The sequence below is a fragment of the Neofelis nebulosa genome, chromosome 11 (assembly GCF_028018385.1).
Source record: "Neofelis nebulosa isolate mNeoNeb1 chromosome 11, mNeoNeb1.pri, whole genome shotgun sequence".
NCBI lineage: Eukaryota > Metazoa > Chordata > Mammalia > Carnivora > Felidae > Neofelis > Neofelis nebulosa.
This window is the reverse complement of record NC_080792.1, coordinates 94,136,060-94,162,305: the sequence shown is the minus strand read 5'-3', so window position 1 is coordinate 94,162,305 and position 26,246 is coordinate 94,136,060. Positions and strand designations below refer to the sequence as shown.

The following is a 26,246-nucleotide window of genomic DNA, read 5'->3' as shown; positions in this document are numbered from 1 at the left end:
AACATCAACAGGAAGACCCGGCCACCGTCAGGCCACCGTCCCCGGGTCCGTGGCTCGGGTGGCCGTGCGGGCGGCGAGGTGTGGTTGCCATCGCAGCAACACGGAACCCGCCGCACCGCCCACCACCGCGTCTGCCCGTTAAACACAGACAGGTGTCTGTGAGTGACCAGGAAGCAGTTCCGGGAAGCCGGACCGCGGGAAGCCAACCGCAGGCCGGCAGCCGGCTCCCGGGGGCCGCAGGCGCGGGGAAGCCTCGGGCGCTCACGGCGCGGCCCACGTCAAGGCCGACCTTGAGGGCGACCGGAGCACTCCCAGCAGCGGCCCACCTGGCTCTTCGCCCGCGGCCGGGCCTGAGCGGCCAGACCCCAGCCCAAAGCCCCGGCCCCGCAGAGGCCTGGCAGGGGCGGCACGGCCGGAGCGCGAGGGGCCCCCCCCTCAGCTGGCGCTGGCTCCTCGGAGCTTGTTGCGGCTGATTCAGCAGGTCGAGGACATTTCTCGCGCTCCCCACACGCCCGTCCGCCTCTGCCTGACCCTCTGGGGGCTTCCGCCTCCCCGCGGGACCCTCCCCTTTGGTCCCAAGGCCGCATCGTGGCTCCCAGGTTAACCCGCCCTCCTGGTGCGGCAGGCCCCGGGGGACAGTCGCTCGGCCACAGGAGGACCAGAGCCGGGAGGGCTGCGGGCCCATCAGAGCCGGGGGGCTCTGTCACACGGGGCGGGTGGGAGGCAAGGAAGCCTGTCCCGGGGGCCACGACTCCCGTATCCAGACAGCAGCGAGGAGAGGGTCTCGTGGTGAAGGCAGAGGGCTTCTCGTGGTTCGTCCGCGGGGGGTGTTCTGAGCAGCAGGACGGCGGCTGCAGCCTCCCTGCTCACACGGTAGACAGGTCCACACGGTGCGCAGATTGGCTGCTCTTGTCCCAGGGGCTGAGCCTGGTGGACACTGTGCCCGGCCGGGTCCCGTTCATCTGCAAACCACAAAGGAGTGAGCTGAGAAGACCCTGCCCCACGATGGGAAACCAGTCCCGGCGGGCGCGGAACCGCCGGGCCGGAAAGCCGCGCGAGGCTCCCCTCGAGCCCGCCGGGCCCCCCTGCTCCCCGAGGAAGAGGACCCTGAACTCCGAGACCACACTGCTCTCCGCCTTCCGCCCGGGCTCCTCGGCCCCGCGCCTGGGGGCTGGCGTGCGCCCTCTGCCGCGCGCCCGCCCGGCCCTGCGCTCTCCACGTGCGTTTACCGAGCACACCTCGCCGCTGCCGGAGGCTGCGGGGTCACGGCAGCGAGCAGAGCCAACCAGGTCCTTGTTCCCGGGGGTGTGCACCCCGTGCGAGGCAGACAACGTCACGCTCGCACCAATAAGCGGAACGTGCAGACGGAGGGGTTCCGGGAGGCTCTTCCCGAGGACGGGTCCCCCGAGCCAGGCCCTGGGCTCAGCTCGGAGGCGGTGGCGCCACGAGGACGCCCGACATGTGCCCCAGGCGCCCGGTGGCCCTGCCTGCATCTCCGCGGGAGGCGAAGGAGCCCGGTGTTGAGAGGACAGGCTTGTCGAGAGCCCCGAGAGCCAAGACCCCGGTTCTTGGGCGTCTGCAGAGCAAGGAGACCCCTGATGGCCGGGCTGTGCCTGGTGACCGTCCCGCCTCCCCGGGACACCAGCAGAATGCCCGGGGCCCGCCTCCTGGCCAGCTGATCCTTCCGTCCTCCTGACGCAACACAGAAGCACTGCCCCCGGGGAAACGGGCAGGAGACGAGGTCGCGTGACACCACCAGGACGGAGGACCCCGCCGTGGGCAACGCGTCACCCAGAGCCCACGCAGCCTGCAGGCCACGTCAGGTACGAGCGGGCTGAGCAAGAACCGCCAGTGCCCGGGCCTCGCCGCCACGACCCGCACGGGCAGCCACCTGCACGACGTGGCCCTGCCGAGAACAGGCTCGGGGAAGGAACGAGAGGCGCGCCGGAGGCCGCGGGTCCCGGAGGCCCGCGAGGGCAGAGGCCCGGAAGCCGCCCCGGCTCTCCAGGTAACAGGGACAGCACAGCAGACGAGAGCCTGCGGGTCCACGCGGTGAGGGTGCAGGTGCTCGGGACAGGATCGGAGCGAGAAGCGGGGGCGCAGACGGGACGCCGCGTGGCACTTACGATGTCAGAGCTGAAGGGCTTCGCGTTAGCGTTGCGGTTGGAGCTACTCGTCAGGGTCCAGACCTTGGTTTTGTGCTTGAAGGCGGCCCTCACCTTCGAAGGCAGACGGGGGATTGGTTAGGAGCAATTTCAGCGGTGGGAACAGCAACAGTAAGAGATCTTTCTCAGAGGTCCCTAGGAATTCGTGCCGAAAGAGAGCCCCGGACACCAGCTGCAGGGCACGGGCAGGGTCTGGCAGCATCAGGTCCAGACGCACTGCCTCATCTGGCAGGTGCGGACCGTGTCCCCATCACCGTGCCAGGGCCGCACAGGGGGAGAGCTGGATCCGGCCTGGCCCCTGCCGGCCTCGTCACGGTTCTGCACGGGGTACGGGACACACTCAACAAGGAGCGGTGGAGGGGGCAGAGTGTGACGGCAGCAGAAACAATGGAGATAAAAAGCCAACAGACGCAAACGCAGGGTAGGCTGTGCGTGGCCTTCCCACCTGGCGGACCACAGTTTCGGGCTCTGCCGGGCTGCTCCCTGGTCTTGGCAATCATGTGAGGCCTCCCCCACCGGTCACCATCATCCTCAGCGACGCCCCTGCCCGTCCCCCAGCTCCCCTCCCTCGCTGCCTGACCCAGCCCCGTACAAACGGACCCTCTGCAGAGCACCCAGGTGGGGTGGGACCTCTGCCTGGTACAACTGCGGATCCTGAGGGACAAGGCCTGGAGCCTCTCCCCTCCCCGTGGCCAAGTGCGCGGCAGGTGCAACGCCCACACCGTACTGAGAACGAGCCCGCCCCAGCTGCCCCAGGGCCTGTGGAGGGCCTGTGACACAGTCCCCCCAAACCCCGTGGTCACGAGGCCTCCCTCTTACACCCCAGATGCGTTCGGGGAGGACTGTTGGGAGGCCACCTACATCTTACTGTCCCTGCCGTGCCAGGCAGCAGCGAGCAGGTCCAGGGCGTACAGTTCGGCTGCCTCCACTGTGCCCATCCCCCCTGCCCTCCGCAGAGCCGGCAGGGCCCGCCTGACGCCAGGAGGGGGGACGCTGAGTGTTGCTCAGCAGCCAGAAGTCGAGAGAAGGGCTGACGGAAAGCAGCCCCACTGCACACAACTTGCCGCCCCTACCAAAGCCTATCCAGGGTTACGTTCCCAGACGCCAGCCTGACGGGGCAAGACGGTTCCTGCGCCCCGTGCCCTTTCAGAAATGAACAGCCTGCTTCGTATCATCAGGAAGTGGAGTAGACGTACCTCTGAATTCAGGAGACAATGGAAAAGGAAGATGAAAAACCCCTGGGGAGGAAGGGGAGAACACAGGATTAGGGCCCTTGCGTCTTACCGCGGCACTTTCCAGGGCTTCCTCCCAAGGCCACATGGGCTCTGGAGAGGTCCTGGCACGGCTCAGTGCCAGGAAGCCTGTAGGTGAGCTGTGTGCCAATCCTGATGCTACGGTTTGGAGCCCCCGAGGATGGAGGGGCGTCCCGGGTCCCACCCTGAAATCTAACCTAGGGGCGGGCACCAGCGTGACGGCCACGCTGTTTGGGCGAAGGCGTCTACAGAGGTGGATTCCCAGACAGGCTGGACCCGGGAATGAGCAGAAATGCTGGGAAAGGACAATGGCACGGACATCAGACAATTCCTTAAACTGAGCCCTGGTGTCCTCATCTCAGACAGCACGACGATAACAACGAAACAGGCACGAGAACGAGGATGTCCCCCAAGCCCCGGACACAGCTGCCACGTGTCCGGCGCTAGGCGACCCCTCACACGAGTCATCTCATTCAGCGCTGAAGCGGCCCCGTTAGTGGGGCCCGTTCTCATTGAATGGGGGAGGAAGCCGGGATCCAGAGCGGAGGGAGGTGGCCCAGGACCCAGCGCGTGTAAGGGCTACAGCCAGCCAAACCGGTCACGCTCTTCTGTGAACAACCACAGGGAGACGATGGGTGGAAGCTTGTTACAAATTAGAAGCCTGACGCTCGTCCGTAAGATGCGGTCCCCGGTCAGGAAGACCCGGACGCGGTGTGGACTGCACAGCGAGGGCCGGTGGGCCGTGCTCGCGGTTGCCAGGATCCAGCCTTCGGCTCGTCTGTGTGGGCTGTGGGTGGCGGTGGGCACCCATTTCCACCCTTCCTCTGGGGGGGCTGTGTGTCTGGGGACGCAGGTCTGAGCACCCTAAGCCTCGGGTTTCCAGGCTGCTGACCCTTCCCTGCCCGTCCACGCGGGGGACACGTGTGAACCCAGACCCGAGATACACGCCATCGCCGCCTCCCCACGCCCGGCCCCCTTTCCAGAGCTGCCCGCAGGCTGCCGTCTTCCCTCTCAGGCCTGAGTGCGCCTCCCGCCAGTCCCAGCCACCGGCGGGATGAACTGGGTGGTGACCCCGCAGGCCCCGTGTGCTAGGCGCTGGCGTGTGCCCCATCGACGCCTCTGCGCCCGGCCGTGGGGCAGGCTCACGCCGTGGGCCCCCAGGGGGTGTGGCAAGAACAGAGAGGGGGTCTCCCTCCCGCCCCGGTGGCAGCCTGCCGCGCACATCCGCTCACGCGGCGGCCGGCCTCCCCCGGGAGTCCGCAGGCTCTCACCTGCAGGGAGTTGAGAACGGCAAACATGTACTGGAAGACCACGGCCTGGCTGTTGACAGCGAGCACGCCGAAGACCCACGAGGTTCCCAGGATGGGCAGCAGCACGGCCACAGCTTTTGCCGTCAACCTAACAGAGAGGTGGATGGACGCGGCCACTCTGGCGGGGGTGGGTAGGTGACGGGGGGTCTAAGGGACCGGCCTCTCGACCGGAGGCCTCTGAGCGGGAGCGGACACGGCCCTGCTGGGGGCCGGGCCTGGGCTCCGCCCAGTGGGTAATCTTGGGTGAGGAGCTGACCGCTCGGGACCTGAGACGGGGGGTCCCCACCCAGCCGGCAGCTCCCCTACGGCTCCCCTGCAGCCGGCGCTCCGCACCCGGCAGCCGGCGCGCCCTCTGGGCGCCCTCGCTGACCACCCCGACCCGATGGGAACGCCGATCCCGGGCACCCACGGCGGAGAGCAGCACCAGGCCCCGGCCGGGCGGACCCAGCGGGGTGGGAGGCACGCCCCGTATCAGCCTCGCAGGCTCCTTCTCGGAATGTGGGCTCCGTGATGAAGGCACGTGGTCCCTCCCGCGTCTGCAAGCCCGGGGCGGAGCTTGCACGGAGTCAGCGCCCACCGAGCGCCAGCCGGACCAACGTCTGACCCCAAGGTGTCCTGACATAGCGCACCGTCTCCCCGACCTCTGAAACGGCCAGCTTGGCACACCGGGGCTTCTGTCCCAGGGCCTCAGCGGGCAGCCCGGAGACAGACGTGAGCTGTGCGCTCAGTTCGGCGGCTGCCTGCCCCTCGTAACTGGGCACGGTGACCACACGTCCGCTTCCTCGCTAGACCGCGAGCTCCCCCACGGCTGAGCTGGGGCCTCATCCCCGCGACCCCAGAGTGCAGCACCGCACCAGGGCCCGGTGGGCTCTCGGGACGTGACCCCTGACTGAACGAGTGAGTGAGTGAGTGACGGACAAACGCACGAGCAGGCACAGGGGCCTCACACGCGTCCAGCAGCTCCGGGAGGAGGTGCGACACGGCCACACTGAGCCTCCCGGTCAGATGCCCGAGATCCCCGCCCTGGCAGCTCCCGGCCACAAACCCTGAAAGCCAAGGACGGTTCGCACAGGTCAGCTGCCGGGGAAGCCGCAGCCACAAGTTTTCTTAAAGTCACTGCAGTTAAAACCCTCGAATCTGGGAACAAACCATCACGGACCACTTAAGCTTCATCTCCAGATCCTGGAAAACCCGTATGTGAGAGGAGTGGCTGTGAGAAATGGGTCTCAAAACGTGCTGGCTTTTTCTTAAAAATTGAAACATCAGAACAGAAGATCTTGGGGAGAATACGTCCAGTTGAAGCTCCCTGAGGCCTCTTGTTAACTGGGCCAGGGCTGTTGGGGTCCCCTCGTCACGTGCGGAAGGAGCAGGAGCAGGGGGGTGGAGTCCCTCCCCAGAGACACCTGCTCCTCCTGCAGACGGACCAGCCCGGGAGCGCCTCGGGCAGCTGCACCCAGAGGAGTTTCCTCCGTGCGACAGCCCTTTACAGACGGGAGAGCCGGGGGCTGCTGGCAGGGCCGAGGCAGGACAGAACCAGCGATCTTCCTCCTTCGCCCCCGCAGGTGGCCTCTCGCCCTTGGGGTGGAGCTGTCCCCAGATAGCATCCAGTAGCCCCCATCTTTCACATATGGGGCAGTGAGGCTGGGCCTGGTCAGAGGAGCTACATAACAGGCAAGCAAGGATGTGAGCCCAGGGCTCCCCAGTGCCCCCCGCCCGCTACCTGCGGGCAGCTGCGTGTGGCTGAGACCACCAGCGATGGCCCAGAGTCCAGCTTACTTGAAGGCACTAGGGTCCCCATGGATCTTGTAGTTGTCAGCGCTGATCTGTGAAATGACCCTGGTCACGGCGACGAGGATGCCAACGTTCACCTGCACAAGGGGAGCAACGGAAGCCAAGGTGAGGGTCCTGATCCCACCCCACCCCCCTCGCTCTGAGCGAGCAGGTGGCGTCACTGCAGAAACGTAACCCACATGGGTCCCTGAGCGTTTGCCTCCACTTGGCACACGGACGAGCACCTTCTGGGAGCCCACGTCTGTGCCGAGAAAGGGCAGCCACCCAGCCCATTCTGCCCCCAGGCACACAGCAAGGGAAGGCCTGGGGTTCAAACCTCATTTCAGCATTGCTCACTGTGTGGGACCCCACGTGATGTGCTCATGCCCTTGGAACCTCAGTTTCCCCATCTGATGAGAAACTGTCGCAACGCCCACAGCGCAAACGGATCATTGAAGAGATAAGAACTCGCATCCATAAAGGCACCTGCCACTTTCACTTCCTGGCCCCACCCAGGCCAGCGGCCACGTGATCCTTGGAGGCCACAGCGCATCTGCCTCCTGGCCAGGCACCTGCTGGGAGGCTCCCCTTGGGGTCTGTGGGGCGGGGGTGCTGAGGAGGTCTCTGCAGAGCCTCAGGCACAACCCGTCCCCTCCCGAGCAGCTCTGCAGGGCCCTGAGCGAGCCTGGCGAGGCAGGAGGCAGCAAGGGGGAGCGAGAGCCAGGATTTCCTTCTGCTACTGCAGGATCCAGGCCCGTGCTGTGGCCAGGACCTCTCTCCTCCCTCTGCAAAACCCGGAGGTCAACGAGAAGTTCGCCCAGGAGTCCTGCTCCAGGCCCAAACCCTGTGTGCACGGTCAGGCCTGACCACGGGCAACGACAAGGCGTCACCGGCCGACCTCACAGGCAAGGCGGCCCTCCCCACCCCGGCCTGGTGCGCAGAACTGCAGGCAGGGGCTCAGGCCTCCCACCCTGGCGGCCATCCCCACGGGCAGGTCTGCGTTCCCAGCCCTGGCACCTGCCTCCGAGGCCTCCTAACGGGGGCTCCGGCCTCAGGCCTTCCTCAGGCTCCACTGCTGACACCACCTTACGCCCGGGGCCTCGCAGCCACTCCCCCAGAGTTCAGTGCTTCCCCACTCCTTCTCCGCTATCAGCCTCCTCCCGGCCTGGCCGCCCGGCCTCCAGGGCTCCGTGCTGGGGGCCGGGAGGGGCCCCGGCCTGTACCACCACACCCCGCCAAGAAGGCTCAAGTGCCACACGCACCGACACCTCAACCCCGGGCGGCCCGGCTCCCGGCTCCAGACGCATGTCACCTGCCCTCATCTGTCGCCTGCACAACGAGGACCCTAACAGAGTCGCCCAGGGTCAGGGAGGACGAAAGAGGGCAACGATGTGAGTTCGCCAGCGGCAGAGCCCTCCACCCCTCCTCCCCGGCTGATCGTGTTAGGACCACAAGAAACCACACTCAGCCACGTGGAGAAAGGGCCACAGAGATGCAGTGACCGCTTCAGCACTTTCCGCTCTGAGATCAGCGGGCAGCGCCCCTGCCTCTCCCAGCGGCGTGAGGGCAGGGAGGCCAGGAGCCCGCGTTAAACCGCGGGACTCGGTTCTCTTGAATGATTGCTTTTCAGCTTTATGCCTTCGGTAAAACCTAGGGTTCTGAATTCTGAACCGTTTGTGTTCTTACGCGTACGATTCTGGCAGTGCTTTGCGTGCGTTTTGAGGGGAGGCTCACCCTGGTCCCGTCTGACACCCTGTGCAAGCCTGGCCCCATCCACTCTGCGAATTTACGTCCTGGGTTCCTCGACCCCTGGGCCAAGCCGAGGCCTGGTCTGGAACAACAAGAGGCTGGAAACCACCTGCCTGTCCGGAGCAGGCCACGGGTCTGGGGGTCACAGCCCGCCGGTTCTGCAGCCGCTCCCCGCCGCCACGCTGCTAAAGCCAGAGGCCAACAGACACGGTGAGGAACGGGCCCCGGACGGCGAGCACACGTTCACGTTCGCCAGCATCCGCGGAAGGCCCCGAGGAGACACAAGCAGTCAGCGGGCGTGTCTGCTGGAGGAGGCGGAAAAGGGAGCGGAGGGAGACGGGGCAGACGGTCCGGACATGTTAAGCTTCCTAAGCACGTGTGGTAAAATCCCTAAGTCAAATGACTCCTCGTCAACCGGCACCGCATGAGAGGGAGCCTCACCCCGCCCCCGCCACTGGACAAGCTCACGTGACTCCCCCCCCACCACTGTGGGAAGTGGGGGGGCACACAGCTGGTGACTGATGGGATTTCAAGCCCTCTGTCACCTGCTGGCTCTGTATGAAGACCCAGAAAGAAGCGTGGCAGCAATGGTTAAGCCACCGGCACTTCTGGCTACAATTTGTCATCACGTCCGTCTCTCCGGAGATTTCTCTGGGGTTTGTTTCCCCCCCCTCCCGGGCTCTCTCCCTGCCTGGGTCTGTGTGCTTTCATCGGGCAAGCACTCTCCGGGCCTCCGTAGGACAGTCCCATCTGCTGGGACAGTCAGGAGGTGCTGACCCCCAACCCTGCGACCCGTTCATTCAGGGGGAGGCTGGGGGTTTGAGACGAAAACACCTCGTGTTTCGGGAACATCCCAAACAGAAGTGGGCCTCCCCCTGGCCCTGGCCACTCATCCTGGTTGGTGCCTGGTCGCCGTCGGGAGAGGCCCTGGGGTGAGGCACGTGCACCACGAGAGCGGGTGTTTCATCAGCCAAGCGCCTCTGGGTGACAACAGCCAACAGACGCCGAAGGAATAATTCATGGGCTGCGTCTTAGCAAACTAGATGGGGGCGGGATGTGCACTGCAGGTCATGTGACCGCTGATGGCGGGGGTGGGGGGAAGCCCAGGACAGGGCTCTGGGGTCTGCACCGCGTCCTGTTCCTTGGCCTTGTGAGACGCTGTCAGGACATACACCACGACTCACGGGGAAACCATCACATGTAAACATACAGAAGACACCACTGTGTGCATCGACCTTTGTCCCTGTGGACCTCTGCGTCTGGGCATCTGTGACTGTCGCTGTCGCCCTCTATATCTGCGCCTCTACGTAGGCAGGCCCACCCTGGCTTCTCAGAGGAGGAGGTCCCAGAACTCCCGAGATTCTCCCTAAAACTGGAGGCCCTTGCCCCATGGAGCCTGCACTGAAGAAGCCCCTGGGGGATGCAGGCAAAGGTGACCCTGTCACCCCCGGGGTTCCCTGCCGTTGGGGGTCAACAGCTTCTGCAAAGCCTGCTGACCCTGTGAGCCTGCACAGAACCTAACTGGAGTCATTCAGGGAGTGGCATCCACGTCACTTCCTCATCAGGACGTTTGTGTAGTGACCCGGCGGGCTGTTACTGCAAGGGGCTCACTTCTTCCCTTTCCTCCCCAGCTCGAGGCCCGGCAGGCCCTGGTGACCCCTCACTGTCCCCCGAAGTCCCGCTGGGGCCAACATCACCAGAACAGCACGGACCTTCCTCCCCAGACCGGCGCCCGGCCCCAGCCAGACCTCTTTCCCGAGCACGTACTCACGTGAGTGTGCACCCAGAGAGCACTGCACGCCCCACACGGGCAGGGTCGGGAAGTGAGGCGGCTGGCATCTGAGAAAATGGGGACATGACTCCCGGCACACAAGCAGGGGTCCTCTGAGGGGTAAGAGGACCCCCAAGAGCCAGGCCAGTGTGAGGCCCGACAGAGTGGGCAGGACCCCCCACTGCAGCCCCTGGCCCTAAGTCCGTCCACGTGCTTTTTCTGTGACGGGCCAAACAGGATGTTCAGCTTTGTGGGCCATACGGTCCCTGTACACAACTCGGCTGCTGTAGCACAAAAACCACCACAGACGCTTGTAAGTACCCGGCAGTGGCTGTGTACCCACGAAACCGTACATAAGAGTGGACAGTGGGCCACACTGGCCACGGTCAGTGGACCCCTGCGCTTGGCTATGAAATCACCGAACCCCTTCTCAGCTCGCGCCTCCTCCCGCCTGGCCCCAGGGTTCTCCTATGTCCCCCCGGAGCACCGCGGTCCTCAAGCCGCCTCCCCAGTGGGATCGCCTGCGAGCTGGGAAAGGGCCAGGTCCAGTAAAGCCAAAAGGTGGGCTCAGGTGGGAACCAATAATTCCATCATGTGACAAGTTTGAGGACTGCTGCCCCCGAGGGTTTGTGGCTGACATCCAGAGGGGGGACTGGACGGGGCCAGGAGCTAACGCCCCCTCAGAAATGGTAACGGTGGCTCCAGCCAGCCTGGGGACCTGGGATGCTGGCACCCGGTACTGGACCCCGTGCCGTGGTGGGCGCTCCTCCGGGTCCCCAGCTGTCACTGACCAAAGTCACGTTAAAACTCAGATCAGCCGGAAACATCTGGGAGGGGGGGCCACTCCCGCCTGGGCCTTCAGGTCTGCAGGGTGGAGGTCAGTGAGGACACAGAACAGGGCATGTGGTGCTCACACGTTCAGCTTCCTTCTTCACCCTTGTCATTAACGTTCCTTCAACCCCCCCCCCCCCCCCGCCATGTCCATGCTCTGACCAGGGGGGCTCAGTTACCAAGGGGCCTGGAGTCTGTCTTGACCTGTTTCTACCTTTGCGCTGAGCAGGTGAATTGTCCTCCCGGACCCCAGAGAGCGAGAGAGAGAACACAGGATCCGACTGAAGCCCCTGTAATCCCCTAAAGTGATTTACTCTGGTAAAGTGACCGCAGCCGAGCCTCACACAGCCCTGGGGACAAGGGACAGCCCCCAGGGACAGCCCTAGGGTTAGGGGACAGCCCCTGGGACAAGGGATAGCATCAGAAACAGGGGACAGCCCCTGGATTTGAAGGCTCCATCACACATGGACACATCACCTCCTGCAGCTAAGGTAAAATCAGTTAACAGGGGAACATGGGCCACCTCTGAGCTCCCTTTTAATGAAAGGAGGGGCACTCTGATCCCCAACCCCGTCCCCTTCCTGACCTCTCGGCCCCTCCTGGAAGGAGACTTCCTGTACAGAACAGGTGTGAGATCCGCCCTGGACGTGCACGCCCTGCCCTGCTGGGTTCTGCGCCAGGTCGGGCTCCTCTGAGCTCCTCTCCCCCGAGGAAGCTCTTCTGCCCACGGTCTGTCCCCAGACGGTGGCTCAGCCTCCCAGGGCGGCGGCCGGGCCGTGGGGGCCAGGGATCACCGGGACGGGGCTCTGAGCCGGCAGTGGGGGGAGCTGCACCAGGGTCTTGCCCGCCCTGCCCGCCAGCGGGTTCACTGTCGGCCCCAGAACACCGGTGGGGGGCGATGTTACTGGGTTACTCTGGTCTCGCCACGGACCCAGCCATTTGATGGGAGCTCTGAATTCAAATTTAAATACGACAACAATGAAACCGTCAGGCCAACTCAAGGGGTGGGCCACACAGGGGGTTTCTGTGGGCGCACTCGCCCCTCAGAGCCTGTCCCCGCAAGCCCTGTGAGGAATGCGAGCCTTCGTGGTCTCCGTCAGCCCTACGCTCGGCACCGGAACAATCTGTCCGCCTCCTTGTCGTCCCAGACTCCCCAGAATGGGCCTCAAACCTACCCCTCTCTTCTTCCCAGGCCCCGCCTGAGGCAGGGTCTTCACCCCTACACACTGGGGTCTCAGCAACATCTTCCCACGTGGTCTCCCTGACCCTGCGCCCCCCACACCCTTGTCGTTCTCCTGGAGAAAGGCCAGCCTAGGCGTGTGCCTGGAGGATTCTGGGGAGACGGCAGCCAGCACATGCCCGGTACCTCCGTTCCGACAACTTCCACGGGACGGATCTGTGGGCTGGTGGGCGGAGCTGCAGGGCAGTGGCGGGGACAGGCACCCCCGGGGAGGACCACCCCTCCTGGACACAGAAGGGCCGAGGGGATGGGGATGGGCGTTCACATGTGGGTCAGCACCCAAGGAGCAGAGACCGTTGGGTCTCTGCACTTGCGGAGTGACCCAGGGAGCGCCATGGCCGGGGCTGTGGCCAGGACATGGCCTATGGAGGATGGGGCAGCCCCAGCCGCCCACAGTCCTGCACAAGGAGCCTGAGGGCAGGGTGGCTGGTGGGCTCCGTCGGTCGAGTGTCCAACTTAACGTCAGGTCGTGATTTCACGGTGCACGAGTTTGAGCCCCGCATGTGACTACTGTGAGCACATAGCCTGCTTCGGATCCTCTGTCCCCCTCTCTCTGCCCCTCCCCTGCTCACACTTGTTCTCTCTCTTAAAAATAAACGAGCATTTTTTAAAAAGGAGCCTGCGGGTGAACACCTGGCCTCACTCCCCTCCCGCCCTCCGAGCCCCTGCCCCCACAGGCCAAATCTGCCCTTGGCCAGAGAGCAGGAGCCGGGTCCAGGCCAGCCCCCGGGGCGTGGCCAGGGCCGCAGGGGCATCCCCCGGGAGGGGCCCCCACCGCCCTGTCACCCAGCCCTCCCCGCAGAGCCCTGCTGGGCCCACACAGCTCAGAGCGCAGGCCACAGCCGGGGCCTCCGCTGCCTCTCCTCTAGCACAGAGGCTCAGGCCCTGTGGCCAGGGAGGACCTCGGAGACTCTCAGGGCTGCACAAGGGAAGGAAATCACCCCCATCGCCGGGCTGACCCCAAGCACGTGTCACCTGGCAGGAGACACAGCCAAATTGATCCTGCGCAAGGACACGGCTCGTGTGTGGGGCCGGCAGCACCCACTGTCCCTCTCACCCCGGACGTCAGTGACGCCACAATGGCGTCCCTCATCTCGTCCCTCTGGAAAGCCTCCTCCGAGAAGGCGCGGCCCCGCTTCCGAGCGGCGTCTGCAGAACGTTCGCCAGGATAAACAAGACGGCCGGCCTCTTCCCTCACGTTCACGTCCAATCACCCACCGGGGCCCACGGCCTCGTTGGTGCCCAGGAGCCCGGGACGAGGCCAGCCGAGCTTTAAGAGGAGCTGCTGGGGAGATGGGCGGGGGACTCAGGGGACCCCTGCCCCGTGCAGGGGTGCAGGGGGGAGCAGGCCCCGCTGACTGCCCGCAGGGGTGACCTGTCCTCAGACAGCCGGCTGGGATGACAGATGGGGAAGCAATGAACGAGGACAATGAGGGACAGGAGTCCGGGAGGCATCCCCTCCCCCCAACCAAGGCAGGATTCCACACCCTTCCAAGGCAGCAGCTCACAGGTAGCACCACAGCCTTGTGACCACCCTGGGGTGTGTAGAGAACACATTCTGGGGGCCCAGCAGAAGGGGTGCCCGTGGAGAGCGTGTCCTGGGGTCCCTGTGGGGGGTGCACACAGAGAGCGTGTCCTGAGGTCCTGGGTGGGGGTGCTCTGCAGAGTGTCCTAGGGTCCCAGTGGGGAGAGTACAAGTGTGAGTCAGCACACAGCCTGGGGCCCCGGGGCGAAGATGCACAGGGAAAACGTGTCCCAGGTTCTTGGCCCAGGGGGCGTGTGGAGTGTGCATCTGGGGTCCCACGTGGGGCCGTGAAGATGACACACTGGGTTAGCGCGGGGTGGGCAGCAAGGATGTGGGAGGCCCCCGCGGGCCACCCCTTCCTGACATCAGCGCCCTGCCCCCGTGGGCCGACACCCAAATGGGGCGGCAGAGACGGAGACGCCCGTCCCCAAGCAGGCCTCGCACCAGATACACACCCAGGTAGTGGCCAGGGTGCCAGAGCACAGCCCCCCCCCATGGCTTTCTGGGGAACCCCCAGCTCTGGCCCCCGAGCGGTCACGTGACACTGGCCTGGTCGATCATCCGCCTCCTCAGTGACTGGCTCTGGGACAGACACGTGACCCCTAGCAGCCAATCAGAGCGTGTCCCGGGACTTCCTGGGACCACTGGGAACAGCTTCTCCCCACTCCGCCCCATCACAGACCTGCGGGAGGCGCGAGGAGCTGACTCTGCCTGTCTCTGCCGAGGAAAGCCTGCCTCAGGTGCGGCCAGCGCCAAGGCAACGGACCCCGGAGCGAGCAGCAGGCTCCGGCTGACGTCACTGGGCACCTGACCCCCTGCACTGCCCACGGCTGAGCCTCTTCTACTTATGGGGGTTCAACCTGCTTTGTGTCTCTGGGGAGAAGGGGGAGGGCAGGAAAACGAGGAGGAGGAGAAAGAGGGCGAGGGGAGGATCATGGGGAGAAGAGAGAGAAAAGAAACGAGGGGAGGGCAGAGGGAGGAGAGGGGGAGGACCAAGGGGAGGATGGAGGAGGGGAGGAACAAGGTAGGAGGGAGGAGGGGTGGACCATGGGGAAGGACAGAAGAAACAAGGGGAGGAGGGGAGGGCAGAGGGAGGAGAGGGGGAGGACCAAGGAGAGGAGGGAGGAGGGGAGGCCCAAGGGGAAGAGGGAGGAGGAGGATGATGATGACAACACCCACCAACACTGATGCCCTCTGGGGCCAGGACTTGGCACGCCGCTCACCCCACCCACGCCAGTACCCTGGCTTGCCCTCTGCGAAGCAGGAAGTGGCATCTGTCAGACAGCTACTTCAGGGGCAAGAGAGATGTGACGTAAAAGCCTGGTGACACCTGAAGGGAAAGACGCTCCGTCCGCCTGCACCCCTACTACTAACCCTAACTTTGTGGGAAACCACGTGCGAGGGCACTCCGGAACCCTCCTTCGAGGAACCACGGGGACTTAGCCAAGACTGGCCAATGCCACCCCTGGCGTCCCCCAGTCGAGAAGAAGCGGGGCCCCGACCAGATGGGGCCGCACACCTGCGGGGTGCAGGGGCACCCGGGACGTCCCCACACCGAAGGGAACCCCGTGACACTGCAACGCTCCCACGCGTCCCACGCGTGCGCTGCCCCTCCTCTGGGAACCGCACCCGGACTTTCTCGGGGCACTTCCTCCCCCACCCGGAGTCTCGTGCTTCGGGGGAAGGCTGAAACCCAGCTCCACCCCCAGGGTTAGCGAGGTGACCCAGGCCTGCCAATCAGAGCACACTCTACTCCTCTAGCCCCAGTGGGGACTGGCCAATCAGAATACTCTGTCTTCTAGCCCCTGTGGGGACTGGCCAGTTAGAGAACTCCCTCCCCAGGCACAGCGAGGGGCCCATGATCTGCAACATTCCAAGCCTGACGCATCAGAAGTGCCGAGACGAGACTCGATCCAGAGACTTTTGTGGGAAATGCGGGAAGAACAATAGCAAGAACCACAAAAGCTGGTTTTGTAATTCCGTGACGTCCGAGGACCTCAGGACATCCCGCCTGAGGACGGAGCCACCTGGCCGGAGAGGAGAGCACCCGTGCGTGCGGCAGCCTCCCTTGAGCCCGGGCCAGGCAGAGCGGCCAGCGCGCCTGCTTGCGACACCACCGGCCCCTCGGGTCGCGTTCTCCGTCCCCCATGATCCCGCGCTCCCGCGGCGCACACTGAGGTCCCTGCTGGGGCCGCGAGGACGGGGCATGGGCGAGAACCGTCAGGGAAAGACCCCGTGGTGCACACCGACCCTGGCAGGCTGCGCGCACTGCGCCTCCCGGCCAGCCATCTGGGGACCGGGGTCCCGGGCTGCACGCCCGGGGGCTGCGACAGGTTGCAGACGGGGGCCCTCACACCCACCGGCGGGACTTACCACAATGATGGACAGGGCAGGGGCCACGAAGGCCCAGACGGCGCCGCTCGTGATGGAGAGCCAGCAGCTGTGGACGGAAGCAGAGCGTTACCTCCACACCACTGTTCCTGTGCCCCGGGGCGCCGGGCACCTCCACCGGGGGCAGCTGCTAAGGGAGGACGTTTTTCTGCTCAGGGGTCAATCTGAGCAGCCAGAGCAACAGTTAACCCCAGCTGATGTCTCTGCGTGCTGCCCACGATCACCTCGTGCCTCTCATTCTCCCGGTGAACGTTCCAGGTGTGCAGACCACCTCAGGGAGAAGGAGGCTTTTACGGGCCTCTCAGTAGGAAAAATCACCACCTCTGCAGAGTTCGGCCAAAAACCAAAATAAGGGGGCGCCTGGGTGGCGCAGTCGGTTAAGCGTCCGACTTCAGCCAGGTCACGATCTCGCGGTCCGTGAGTTCGAGCCCCGCGTCAGGCTCTGGGCTGATGGCTCGGAGCCTGGAGCCTGTTTCCGATTCTGTGTCTCCCTCTCTCTCTGCCCCTCCCCCGTTCATGCTCTGTCTCTCTCTGTCCCAAAAATAAATAAACGTTGAAAAAAAAAAAAATTTAAAAAAAAAAAAAAAAAAAAAAAAAACCAAAATAAGTTTTAACTTTGCTGTGAAAAATAAACAAACTGACCTTCAGCAAGGGCTGAGAGCATTTCAAATACTGACCTAATTTGTGCCTTCTGCAAGGGATCAGAGCGTTGAGGAGTCATGAGGTGACACGGTCCTGACCATTCCCCTCTGCTCCTAGCTAAGGCTGGTCACACCTCCCTGCAGCGCCCCTGAGAGAAAAGGTCCCCGGGGATCCCAGCAAGTGCTCGCATTTCCAGAGAAGCCTCATGTGGGATGCAGCGTCCAGTTCCAGGATGGGGGAATCCCTCCAGGCTTCCAAGGTGGGACTCCAGGAACTCAGGCAAGTAATAGCCTCGCCGTAACTTCATTTCTTTCCAGAGCATCGGGATGGCCAAGAGCCTGGCGTTCCCCAGGAGAGGCCACTCCCAGATCTGGGGACAGCCCTGGGGGCCCTGCCCACTGGCCAGGGTCAGGCAGGTGCAAGGCACGGTCCTCACCCCACCCGGTGTGGATGTCCCCGCAGACGGCCTCGTTCACTCCCTCCACCCCGCTCACTGAGCGGCACGGGGGCCCCCGGCACACCAAACCCCAGGTGTGCATCCCCTGACACCCTCACAGGAGGAGCCACGATGACTCCCACACCCAGATGAGGAAACTGAGGCCCAGAGGAGTCAGGTGACCCACGTCCACTCCCAGGTGCCTCTCTGCCCCCGTTCCAGGACACAGGGGTTCCCTGAGACAGGACACGGCCCCTGTGAGTGCTCGTTCGCACCTGCTGTGCGGAGGCAGCCATTTCCGTGAAATGCACAGTGAGCCTGAGCGGCCCCCTGCAAGGTGCATGGCCGCCCGGGACGGGACAGGGGCGACTGCAAACAGAGCACCTCCCCACATGTCCTTGCAGAGCTCTATGCGTCCCTGTCCTCTCAGGAAAGCCGGTGAGCCCCGCCCCACCACCGAGCCTCTGCTGGGGGGTGGGGGTGGGGGGGGAGGACAATGCGGGGGACGCAGCTGGGGTCGCCCTTACTTCAGGGCCTGGGGAGGCCAGCCCCGTACAGAGCCACGGCCTGGGGCCTCACACAGGGGCCTTTCCTGGGAAAGCCCTGCCACACGCCAGGAGCCACCCCCCCCGACCCCGTCACTTACTTGTTATTTGTTCCATAACTGTTCATGGCAAACGATATGGAAATGATGCAAATGACGAGAGGAAAACCTGTGGAAAACGAGCGCAGGAAATGTTTCGGCCTCCTTTATTCAGCCAGTCCCTCATTCGTCTACGCCCGGTGCATGTAAGGAGCGAGAGCTACGTGCTCAGAAACGGCGCTGCCCCGGCCTCCGGGAGCCTCAGTCTAAGCCAAGGGCTAACTCACACTCAGGTGCACACACACGTACACATGAACTCTGAATCACATCCCTTACGAATCCAAGCCTGTTTCTGAAAAGGACCTGCTCTGGCTGCCAGAAGAGCGGCGCATCCCGGGGGCCTCTGTCACCAGACACCCGCACAGCAGCCCCACCCCTGCCCTGAAGGGTGGGCCAAGGGCAAGGGCGGCGAAGGATCCACCCACCCGCTGGCCGGCTTTCCCAGGGCGCCAGACAGGGAGGGCTGCTGACAAGGAGGGCTGCATCTTGCTGGTTCCCAGAATGGAGGCTGGCGGTGGTGACCACACACGGGGACCCACCTGCCTGCGCTGAGCCTCCGGGGCCCCAGAGGAAGGAGAGGGAAGTGTGCCCCGGCTCTGCCGGGCGCTCACAGCGGCGGCTTCCCTGCCCTTCTGATTTCGGTCTTGAACAGCGTCCCGGAATGGGAGTTCCTGCAGGTCTGTCCTAGCTCTGAGCCACTGTTCTGATGTCTAAGCAGTTCAAATGCGTTCCACAGCGTCCGGGAGAGCCACCCGGACCACAGAGGAGCCCTCTCACCGTGGCCCTCCGTCACACCTGCGTGCTCCATGGGCGAGCTGGGCCCTGGTGCCGTGGGCCGCGGCTCCTGCCTGGGCGGCCCCAGGACCACGTGACAGGAGACGGCGCACCAGGGGCTGTTTTCCCTGGGGCCTCGGTGTCCACACACGACACAGGGCATCCTCGCCGCCCGGCTCATCTGGTGTGGGAAGATCACGTGGCACCCGAGATGGCGAGGAGGCATCGACCCGAGGCACCACCAGCCACCCGGCGCCCCAGCCTCGCTGCGGAAGGGCGGGTGCTGGCGTCTTTTCTCTGGGTCCACAGGACAGCAAGCGGGCACGGGGCCCCATCCCGGGGGGTTCCGGAAGGTGCGGCAAGGACCGCAGGTGCCTCTGGAGAGGTATTTTCAAAGTGGGTGGCCAAGGCCTTCACTCTGAGCCACGGCCCGCACCCTCCCGCCCCCGGTCCCGGCCCACGGCAGTGGTTGGCATCCCTTTGCTGCCTGAAGTGAAATGGATGAGTGACAGGTGCATTTTCTGCATACACGATTCCTTTGATCCCAAAGGCGATGCTGGCGGCTCCCTCACCATTTCTTCCCACATCCCCCTCCGTCCGGCAGGGGCCGCCCCCCGGGGCAGTGACAGAGGGTCTGTCCGAGAAGAGGGTCCCCCACTCTCTGAGGTCTCTGAGGCACACGGCAGGAGCCCAGCACCTGGCTGAGCGTGTGTGTTCAGAGGCGGGAGAACGAGGCTGAGGAGACAGCCAGCAGGCAAATCTTGGGCTCTGGGGCCACGGGATGCCTGGCTCTGTTCCCAGGGCCGCCCCAGACCCGCTGTGTGGCCTCAAGGAAGTGCCTGACCCTCGCGGAGCCTCCACGGTCTCATTGTGGAAATGCACACAAGAGCACCCGGGTCACCAGGCTGTTGTGAGGACCCCATGTGATGCGGCCACGTGTGAGGCCAATCCCTATAATCCGTGTGCTGTTATTAAGCCACTCTGGCTCCCCTTCTGCTGTTGCCATCACCGGAAACTCAAATCCCGGTAACCGTGCAGGGTCATGATGGGCTTCTGCGGACAATCCGGGGTTCCTCCGGCCCTGCCGCATGGATGTTTACCTCACGGAGTTGTAGACGCACCCTCTTTGGAATGTGGCGACCTTCAGAGGTGACCTTCAGCGGGCCCCCTGATTCCCCAGGGAGGGGTGGAGGGAGCTACCAGCCAGGACAAGCAAAGGGCTGAGGGAGAAGGTCTCGCAAAGGCAGGCAGAGGAAGCCAGGAGACACGTGGTCTGCCTTTCTGCCTGGGTCCCCAGTGCCATCTGCCACGGACTTCTGGATGCTTCTCTGGGTGTGTGGAGGTTTCGCACACGTCACCCCAAGGCCGTTGGGGCCACCAGGTTCATTTTGAGCCACGGGTTGTGGATAGAAGTGACATGTGCCTCTCTGGACCGAGAAGTTAATTTTCGGTCTGATGCCCCTCCACGTCCGCTTTTCTCTCCCAGCAACCAGCTCTAGGCAGCGACCCCTCCACCCCCCGGGACTGCCACGGGCACTGCCCCTCCCACTGCCGCGGCCACTAGGGATACGGAGCGGAAGCGGGAGGTAAAGGTATGCGGCTTTCTGGCAAGGAGAGCTGGGCGCTGCTCGGCGACCCGGCCCGTGCACCTGCGGTCCTGCACCTGTCCTGCCCTGGCCGTGTACCTGCACCTCAGCACCGCGCCAGCTCCTGGAGCTCCAGATCAACCAAGGGCAAGTGGGGCCCAGAATTAACTACGATTAAGTGAGTGCCCCAGATGAGCAGGAACTCACCAAAGACATTAAGTTGTAACAGAGAAAAAGAAAGCAAGCTGCACGTCTGTCACTTCTGTGTACTCAGAGGTACGTCTGCTGCACAGATAAGTAAACTTGCACACGGTTATCATAATCTCCTCCTGCTCCCACAGGGATGCTTGGGGGACAGATTACAGTTCACTCACCTTACAAGTCCTAACTTGTAAGGGCCTGACATCTAACAGAACCTCAAGGTATGCTCTTGATTCAACAGCGCCACCCCCCCACTTGGCTTTGAAACACAGTCCCCAGGGATTCAAGCCCGGGGCGGACGCCGCGGGAAGAAGCCTCTGTGAGAGGGGCGCTCCTGCAGCGCGGTGTCCCCGTGCCCCGGGTCAGCCTCCGGCTCCTTCTTAATTAGGAACTGAAGGCAGAGAGAGCCCCGCTGCCCGCAGACTGTCTTTACTGCAGCCCAAAGCGAACTCTACCCCAATCAGAACCAGAGTTGCAGCTCGCAAGCCCTGAGGAAATCAGCGAGGGAAAAGCTGATGGGAGACAGAGGCCGCAGGCTGCGGGATCCCTGCCCAGGGCTCTCCCTGCAGACAGCTTCCATCAGGGGCCACTCGCTCAGGGACCCGCAGGGACTACATCGGTATGAGAAATGACACAGGCCCAGACAATGCTGTCACACAGGATTATAAACTCGGGATTCCCAGATTACCTCACTTTTCTAAAGATCTCTATGATTTATATGAAATCTCTCAATTTTTAAATACGGGTAAAAATAATTTATTTTTTCGTCTAATCCTGCAGCCCAAATAAGAGCCCAGGGTGGGCACAGGCTCTGGGGGCGCTCACAGAGGGGGCGTGGGACATCCCGGCCCAGCTCCCTGCGTGGCCCCAGCAGCTGGGAGGCGGCTGCGGAAACCGTGAGGGTATAGAGTGTTTGTCCACCACCCCCCAAATACATCCCATCAAGCAGCTCCCAGCACAAAATAAACACATGTTTATCTTCTCCTTGCACAATGAGGACTGTGAAAACTAAATCCATGGGAAGAAAACCAGGAACAAGTAGCAAGCAGGTCCCTAACAGTCGGTGAAGGTTTCTAGCAAATGCAAGAATGCCAGGTGTCAGTGGCACAGCCTGCTCGACGCAGACTCCGGCAGGAAGCAGGGACTCCTCGGGATGGGGTGGGCAACAAGGAAGTTCACGGAGTCCAGTCAGTGGGGAGGGGGCTTCCGGAATGAAGCCATGAGCTGCTCCACAGACCTGCCCCTCAGGGAGACGATCCTAACTGGTGAAAAGTAGCCTAAAAATCCCACAACCACCAAACGACTCTGCGTTTTCCTAAGAGCATACAACAAACCGGGAAAACCTTCTTCAAGAAAACCCACTAAGTCTTGGTAAGAAGACGACTTGCTCCCTGTCCCCGGGCCCATCGAGAGCTACACTATGTCACAGGGGTGGGCCGCCTGCGTGTCTCCTGCAGAAACTCTACCCCAGGTAAGAGCAGCAGCGACCAGACCTCCCTTTCTCCATCCAGCCGCCACGTCCGGTGTGCATGTCCCTGCTGTGCCTGGCTGAGGACACCGGGCCCTGACTGCCCTCCCCTCAGGGCACTCGCAGGGCAGAGGCTCTATGCTAGGAGAGGCAGGCCAGCATTAGAGGCTGCCCCCCCTCCCAGGCCCCGCTCTAATGCTGGGGTGCCAGTCCAAGAGGAATGAGACACGGTCCCTGCCCTAGCTCCAGAGCCGCGGGAACTCTTCCCAGGTGCAGGGGATACAGGCCATTAGCACAGAGAACTCCAAGCACGCTCTGTGGGAACGGATTTTTTTTTTTTTTGAACAGAGCATGGGGAAGCTCAAGTCTAAGAGCACCTGGCTTCTCAGAGGTGTGTCATGTGAAGATGAAATCATATCCAACCTACTCCTGCCTCCCCCTCCTATCCCCGCCTCCCCCACCTGCCCCATATCCCCACCTGCCCCTCCTATCCCCGCCTCCCCATCCCGTCCCCCTGTACTCCACACACCTGCCCCCTATCCCCACCTGCCCCATTCGATCCCCACCTACCCCATCCTATCCCATAATAGTAGAGATGCTTGCTGTCCTCTGAGCCAAAGACCTTGATCACCATGCTGTAGAGATGCAACCCTTCCACCAGCATCCAGGCAAAGGCACTCAGGAAGAAGTAGTGCAGGAGCACGGCCAGCACCTGGCAGGGGACCTGGGAGCGAAGACACACAAGCGGACATCTCTCTGGCGGTTCCTGCGTCCAATTCCGGAACATCTGCTGCTCACGTGCCCTCATTTCCCGGCGAGGCAGAGCGGGGCGGGGTCCTGGCTCCCTTTCTGGCCCCCCCCCCCCCCCCCCCCCCCCGCTTTAGGGTTGGGGCGGGTGACTCCGGCACAGCGATTGGTTCACGAGAGGGCGGGCGATCAGGCGCGGCCAATCAGCATAAACACGAGAGTGCGCAGCAGGATTGGCTGGAGGCGGACACGTGAGCAGCCCGGCCAATGGGGTGGGCTCTGGGGAATGGGCGGAGCCATCCGGGAGCCAGCGCGCGAGCCTGGGGCTTGTCAGCCACGTGGGCCGCTGGCTGTGAGCAGGTACCCGAGCTGGACCCGCAACCCCGACCGGCTTAGGCCGCAGCGGGGGCGCCCCCATCCCATGCCCGTGTCCACAGAGGCCGGGAAGGGGGCGGAATGATGGGAGGGGGGATATAAATTTATATACTACGTTCAAATAATAAAAATAAGGAGAAAAAAGTAAGAGAATTGAAGACAGAAACGGCATGATTACGTCGGGCGCTCCAAGCTCTGCTTTCACAGTGCTCCCCCATCAGCTCATTCGCAGGACGGCATCGTGTGCTCGGCACCTGGTTTCCAGGGGCGCGGCTGGAGGTCCCTAATCTGCCCCCCACACGCGCATCAGAGGCAAGTATCAGGCAGGCGCAGCTCGCGTCTCTGCGTCCCAAGGGGAGCACCGTCCGCCCACCAGCCGCTCTGGGACCGACACCCAGGTCACTCTATGTCTGCCGCGAAGCTCCTGCCACCTGTCATTATGGGCAAATTGCTGTAACCGGCTCCCACATCTCTAAGCAGGAGGTTAGGACCGCACAGCCTGGGCCTATCTCGAGGATTGGAGGGCTGGTCTGCGTCAGCTCTCCACATCATGCCCCCCACGCCGCCAGGGCCCTAGGGGGAGGAGGAGGAGGGCCCTAGGGGGAGGAGGAGCTCATCTTCCCTACTGAGCCCATAGGGCGCAGAGAGCCCAGCCCGGGCCTGCCTTCTCTGCTTCTCCTGGACAAGCCCCTGCTCTATCTGGGGGATGCAGCCTGAGTTCTGAGTTGAAGAAACCAGCAGAAGGTGCCAGCCCGGGTGACATCAGAGGGAGGAGGGAGGGACAGAGGGGGCCTACTCACTGTGCCAGGCGTGAAGCTGAAGCTGACGAGCAGAAGGATCTGGGCCACGAGGACAGCGAAGGACAGGTTGGCATGGATGTGGTAACGCTGGTTCCGGATGGTGCTGACCGAGCTGAGGGCAGAGATGTAGGGGTGAGGCCGCGGCCCGGCCCGCCCCAGCTGCTCCCCATCACTCCCCTGAGGGCTGCCAAACAAGCCTTTAGAAAGCCCACCCAGATGCGGCCACTCCCCACTGTGAAACCTCGGTGGCTCCCTATTGCTCTTAGAAACCAGCCAGCTCCTTCCACGGGCCTCGGGGCTGCACAGCCTGGCCCCTGCTCTGACCCAGTTCATTCCTGGCTCCTACTCCCGCTCACAGTGCCCTCTTCCGGCTCTCAAACACCCAGCCCTCTCCAGGCTCAGATCTGCACCAGCCACGCCTGCCAGGTCTGCCCCTAGGGAGGACTTCCTGCCAGGAAAGTAGCTCCACCTCATCTCCCTTGGCCGGGGAGCGTGTGCTCCTGCTCCTGGGCACTGGGCTTCTTGAGCAAAGCCGAGGGATGACGGAACCAAAGAACGAACGTCCCAGCTCAACACGGGCCCCGGCTCCTCCTGCCGGCCTTGGATGCCACTGCCCCGGCCTCCCCGTGTTCCCAGCGCTCTGGGAAACTGAGCACCTCTCCCTGCTGATGATGTTGATGCTGCAGCTGCCGGCCCGGGGACGCCGTGGTCACAGCCGGGCCAGGGGCAGGTGTCCTGAGGGAGTCAGGGCAGGCGAGGAGGGACACTGGGCTCCCCAAGGAACCCCTGGAGCATCACCCGCCTGCAGAGCAGGTGGAGGAGACAGGCTCCCAAGCAGCCCCAGAGGGAGGAGGCCCCCCCCCCCCTCGTGTGTGAGGCCAACGGCCCTGAGCAGCGGCCAGGGTGTCATCACTATCGTCTGCCCACGAACGGGGCTCATTTCAGCTTGCCGTCCCAGTTCATAAAGGGCCACTGAGGGACTCAGCTGCCACCCTCTCCTTGGGGGCTGCACAGACCCCCTGAGCTCTGCCCTGGCAGCTTCGGCTGGGAGGGGTGGGGACCTCCTGGGAAAGTGCCTTCCTGCCTCCCCAGCGGCTGACACCAGGGCCCCCTATGGAGCCGCGGCTTTGCTACCTTGGGGGAGGAGGTCCTCAGTTCTGGCTCTCAGGAGTCCAAGGACCAGAAAGCCTGTGGGCTGGAGACCCTCCCAGAACTTTTGAGCTTCACTGAGAGCAGGGTGCCCTCCAATCCCATAGCCCCTCTTGCCTCCCTCCTCCCTCCTCTCTAGCACCCCCAACCCCTCCCTGCACCCTGGATCTCAAAATGAAAAGTAACTCTGGAACAGCCGTCCAACTGTAATGCACGATGACCAGACATTTGCCACCTCATGACCACAAATGCCAGAGGGAAATCAAAGTGGGGCAGGCGGTGCTGACATTTACACGAGGGCGGCAGACCTCCCTGGACACGGAGGGGGCAGAGCAGAGGATGACTCACGAGAGCATGGCGAAGGTGACCAGCGTGAGCACCAGGCAGACCACGGACAGGGAGCAGCCGATGTAAGAGATGGACGAGAGCGCCACCTGCTGTCCTTGTGTGAGCTGCGTGGGAGGCAGAGCAGAGGGGTCAGCGCGGGTCTTGCGGCGACAGGGCTCCAATTGGAAAGGGCCCCAGGGGCTGGTCCCAGCACACACGTGGTGGTGACCACCAGGTCCTGCGTCTCCCCCAGATGCCCTGTTAATGCCACCAACACAGGTCCGTCCAGTCCCATGGCATCGGCCCTTGGGTCTCTCTGGAAATACTCCACCCAAATCACCCCACCAATGCCTCCAATTCCTCTGCCCATCCGGCCTCTGCCCTGCCAAGGCCTAACCCCTGCCCTCCCAACCGGTCCCGCCCCCACTGCCGAGCTGTACCCCCTGCCTCCCGGTCTACACTGCAGCATCCAGGGCTGATGAAGCCCCTGACCTCAGAGCCATAATGCCCACAGAGTCCCAGCGGATGACCCAGGTGGGGTGTGACTGCTTGCTGAGGACCCCACGACTTATGCAGCTATGGTGCTTAGAGCAGCGCCAGGGAGACGAGACATGCCCTCTGCGAGTCTGTGTGGGGGGTGGCTATTACCCCTGATATCAAGTAGTGCGTAACGAACTTGGTAAATGAACGGTAAACAAATCGGATGCAAAGCCACAGAGGATGGTGACACGGGCCACGGCACACCTAGCAACACGACCCCAAATGGTGGCTCCCTCGGCCCAAGGAGCCGGAGCCTCGGGTCAGGCTCACTTGCCCCTGGGCTCCAAAACGCTCCGTGCTCCCTGAGTCGCTCCTGGGAGACCAGCTTCCCAGTGCCTGTCCCTGCAGGAGGTCCTGCTGTGCTTCCTGTGGTGGATTTGGCTCTGTCTGTATCAGAGACCCAGCTGAAGCCCCCTCCCCATCGCCGATGTCCATCCACGCTGGACAGCAGACATCAAGGTCCCTCCGACCTCAGCCTCGACACCGTGGGGCCTCGGCCTCCGCTCGTCAGGACCTAATCGGGAGTAAAAGGAGGCAAGTTCTAGGATGTAAG

At 63.5% G+C, this 26,246-nt stretch overlaps 1 protein-coding gene across 6 annotated transcripts in view; it reads right to left on the bottom strand.

Annotated features, from left to right (window-relative positions):
• Positions 1-630: 630 nt before the first annotated feature.
• Positions 631-26,246, bottom strand: part of ADGRD1 (adhesion G protein-coupled receptor D1) — a 180,071-nt gene continuing 154,455 nt past the window's right edge. For 5 of the 6 annotated variants that reach the window (XM_058691526.1, XM_058691527.1, XM_058691525.1 and 2 more), the window contains 10 exons: positions 25,175-25,278; positions 23,678-23,789; positions 22,326-22,479; positions 17,730-17,796; positions 15,988-16,054; positions 6,505-6,596; positions 4,690-4,816; positions 3,362-3,403; positions 2,127-2,219; positions 631-962 (listed from right to left, as the gene is read on the bottom strand). In XM_058691526.1, the coding sequence (XP_058547509.1) occupies positions 867-962; positions 2,127-2,219; positions 3,362-3,403; positions 4,690-4,816; positions 6,505-6,596; positions 15,988-16,054; positions 17,730-17,796; positions 22,326-22,479; positions 23,678-23,789; positions 25,175-25,278 (954 nt within the window). In that variant the 3' untranslated portion in view covers positions 631-866. The other variant, XM_058691524.1, reaches the window with a different exon arrangement.